Source organism: Capsicum annuum, chromosome 4 (assembly GCF_002878395.1).
Source record: "Capsicum annuum cultivar UCD-10X-F1 chromosome 4, UCD10Xv1.1, whole genome shotgun sequence".
Taxonomy (NCBI): domain Eukaryota; kingdom Viridiplantae; phylum Streptophyta; class Magnoliopsida; order Solanales; family Solanaceae; genus Capsicum; species Capsicum annuum.
Window position 1 is genome coordinate 11,369,730 of NC_061114.1, and position 3,332 is coordinate 11,373,061.

The window sequence follows — 3,332 nt, forward strand, 5'->3', positions numbered from 1 at the left end:
ATATATAGTGATGTCTAAATTCATTGCATATATTTTTATACAAAGTGGAGCCCACAAACCCACAAAGTATAAAGCCAAAAGAGCCATAAAACAAATATCTCGTGGACTAAATAATAACACAATGTATATAGTCCAACATTTCAGCAACATTAATTTTTGATTTAATTGCATAATAGTAGTATATAGTCCAACATTTCAACAAAAAATATTTTTTGATTTAATTGCAGAATCAGATAAACACAAAATTTCACAAAAATACACCCCACTATTATTGAAAGTGGCTTCGATATTATCCAATTTTTTCAGTCATCTCATTTTTAAAAAAATTACATATTTAATTTAAAATTTTTTTAATGAGATGGAGAGTGACTTTTGGTATCTGATAAATGTTTTTCAATTTTTCTATATTCGATTGGTTAAATTTATTGAAAACAGGAAAAATAAGATCGTTTAAAATGAAGAAATTGACAATTCTAATAAAAATAAAATATATAAATTCAACAAGTGACATGTAACATTGATTCTTTTATTCCGACTCTCCAACATACTTCTTCTTTATCACTTATTGTATTTGTCTAAATTATATATAATATTTTTAAAATAATATTTTTACTTACGCACCAAATTAAACAATTTACTTATTTAAAAAAAAATATTTTTTTAAGAAAATATTTGTTTTAATCAGCAACACACCCTTTAAGACTCCAAACTTAAATTGAATTCTCTTTCAGTCCCAACTTGATTGGAACTATTAGAACTACTAGACATAATGACTAACCAACTTTTTAACAAGACCTCTATTATGAAAAGTAAATAAACAATAGTCAAATTCAATTTACTTAAACTTTGATAATGATAAATGCATGATAACTATTTATTCAAGGGTAAAAACTTACACATATATCATGTACTTACATCAAATCGATTCAATTAACTATAATTAAATCAATTAATAAAGTGAAAATATCAAATCATGGTGGACCATTCTATAATGATAGATAATATAATAATGACATTAGATAATATATCAAATTAAACAAGAAATAACAAAATACATGTCTTTCGTCTATTAGTTTGAGACAAATAGACAAGAATAATAACATACTCAGTATAGTCACACAAGTGAAGTCTAAAAAGAGTATAATATACCTAAAAACTTCCTTCTAGACCTATAATCAAATAAAGTGATTATTTTTGACAGACACTCGATTGACATAAATACTCTATGCAAGGTAGTTAGAGTCTTAGAGACAATATTTTTGATACTCCTAGACATGTAGTAAAAAGATTATTTTCGATATACATTCGACTCAAAGATTGACATAAACACACTATGCAAGGTAGTTAGATAGAGACAATATCTTTGATACTCGTAGCCATGTAATCAAATAAAAAAATTATTTTTGATAGACACTCGACTCAACGAAGGACATAAACACTCTATGCAAGGTAGTTACATAAAGACAATATTTTCAGAACTCCTAGACATGTAGTCAGATAGAGAGATTGTTTTCGATAGACATTTGACTCAAAAATTATTACAATCTTTTTAATAGACCGTCAACTCAAATATTAACATAAACACATGCAGATAAGTTTTTACCAAGATAAGAAAGTAATGTAGAAATACTTACCACTAAAGGCAATGCCAGAAGTTGCAACAACACAAGTCTGAATAACAGTATTTTCTTGTCTAGTAAATGGTTGTTTTAAAACACCAGATTTCTCAAGAAACTTAGTCCAAGTCTTGACAAAAAAGAACCCCAAAAGTCCAGCAGATACATTAAGTGAAGGGATAATACCAGTAGTAAGACTCAACTTCATGACAATAAAAGTGAATAATATTCCCAATATTAAGCTCACAAAAAATGCCCTCAAAGTTAATTGACTTTGCCATGATGGTACTTCTTTGGACTCAAATATCCTCTCTGTTGATTGTATTGATTCATCATCTTGTTGGTGTAATAATTCTTGTTGAGTAGTAATTTTTTTGGTACCATTTGTTGTGTGTTCATATTCATTTGAGGTGTATGGTTCTCTTCTATTATTGACACTATTGGATCTATCCATGGTTCTAGTGGTGTGGGAAAAAAGTCTGGAACACTCTTTTTTTGTGAGGTGCTTTTTTTTTAATTTGAAGTTGGGATTGTGGATATTGGTATTTATTGAAGAAAGTAGGTGATTAAAATGTGTTAGTGGGTGGTGGGTCAAGAGGCATGGTGTGTTAGTGTGTACTAAAGGGTGATATTGTCCTTATCAATTCAGAAAATGGGGTAGGGAGGGCTGAGTGGGTTTGGGGGCGGGGGGAGAGTGGTGACGGAGATAGAATTTTCATTAAGAAGAACAGAATAAATAGGAGTGGAGTCGGTTGGTCGGGGAGGTAGGGGGGAGTGGGACACGGTGATGGAGATAAAATTTTCATTAAGGAGAATCGAATAAGCAGGAGCAGAGTCGGGAGGGGGGAGGGGGACGCAGCGATGTAGATAGAATTTTCATTAAAGAGAATTGAATAAGCAGGAGCGGAGTTGGGAGGGGTGGGGTGGGGTGGGGGGAGTGGGACAAGGCGATGGAGATAGAATTTTTATTAAGGAGAATCGAATAAACAGCGAGATCGACATTTCAATTATGAATTTGATATAATTTAATAATTTTGATTTAAATTTTATATATATACCTTGAGAGCATTTTAATAAGTATTAAAATATGCCCTCTCTAGTATCTTAAAGTTTTAGCTGATATTTATATATATATACTGTTATAGAAAAGGATTTTGTTTTTTGTATATTTGACTCATAAAGAGAATTGGATTCATAATAATATGTATTCAGAGTATAATTAAGTTAAGTAAAATATACTTTTTTTTAAATAGCTGAAATTTTTAAATGACAGACACATACTTCAACAATTTCCATATAACACAAAGCTCACATAAAATATATAGAAGTAAATACACGCATTTAATAAAAATATTAATTAAGTCCTTTTTTATCTAGGGGGTTTGGCCTCGATATAACCATCAATATGTATTGCTAGTATAATAATGAGTAATCAATTTGCATATTTAATGTTTTTCTTGATAGAGACATGGGTCGTTTTGCTCAAGTGAGGAGCTAACTAGAAATGAATTTTAAATTTAATAATATTATTTATTTATTATTTTAAAAATAAGCTTGATGAAAGTCGTAGATGAAAAGAGGACAAGAACAAAGCTAGCTTGAAGTCAGGGGTTGATCGATTCTTCGATAGAAACTTATATTAAATTAAAATTATTTTTCTCTATATATAACAATGTTGAATTTTCTTTAATTAATTTATATATTTATTTTTTTATA

At 29.3% G+C, this 3,332-nt stretch overlaps 1 protein-coding gene across 1 annotated transcript in view; it reads right to left on the reverse strand.

Moving 5' to 3' along the window:
• The window catches only part of LOC107868277 (probable metal-nicotianamine transporter YSL7), a gene marked incomplete at its 3' end in the record, with an annotated part of 9,123 nt that extends 6,487 nt beyond the window's left edge, over positions 1-2,636 (reverse strand). Inside the window, 1 exon segment of the mRNA XM_047410731.1 lies at positions 1,635-2,636. Within this exon segment, the coding sequence (XP_047266687.1) occupies positions 1,635-2,070 (436 nt within the window).
• Between the last annotated feature and the right edge of the window lie 696 nt (positions 2,637-3,332).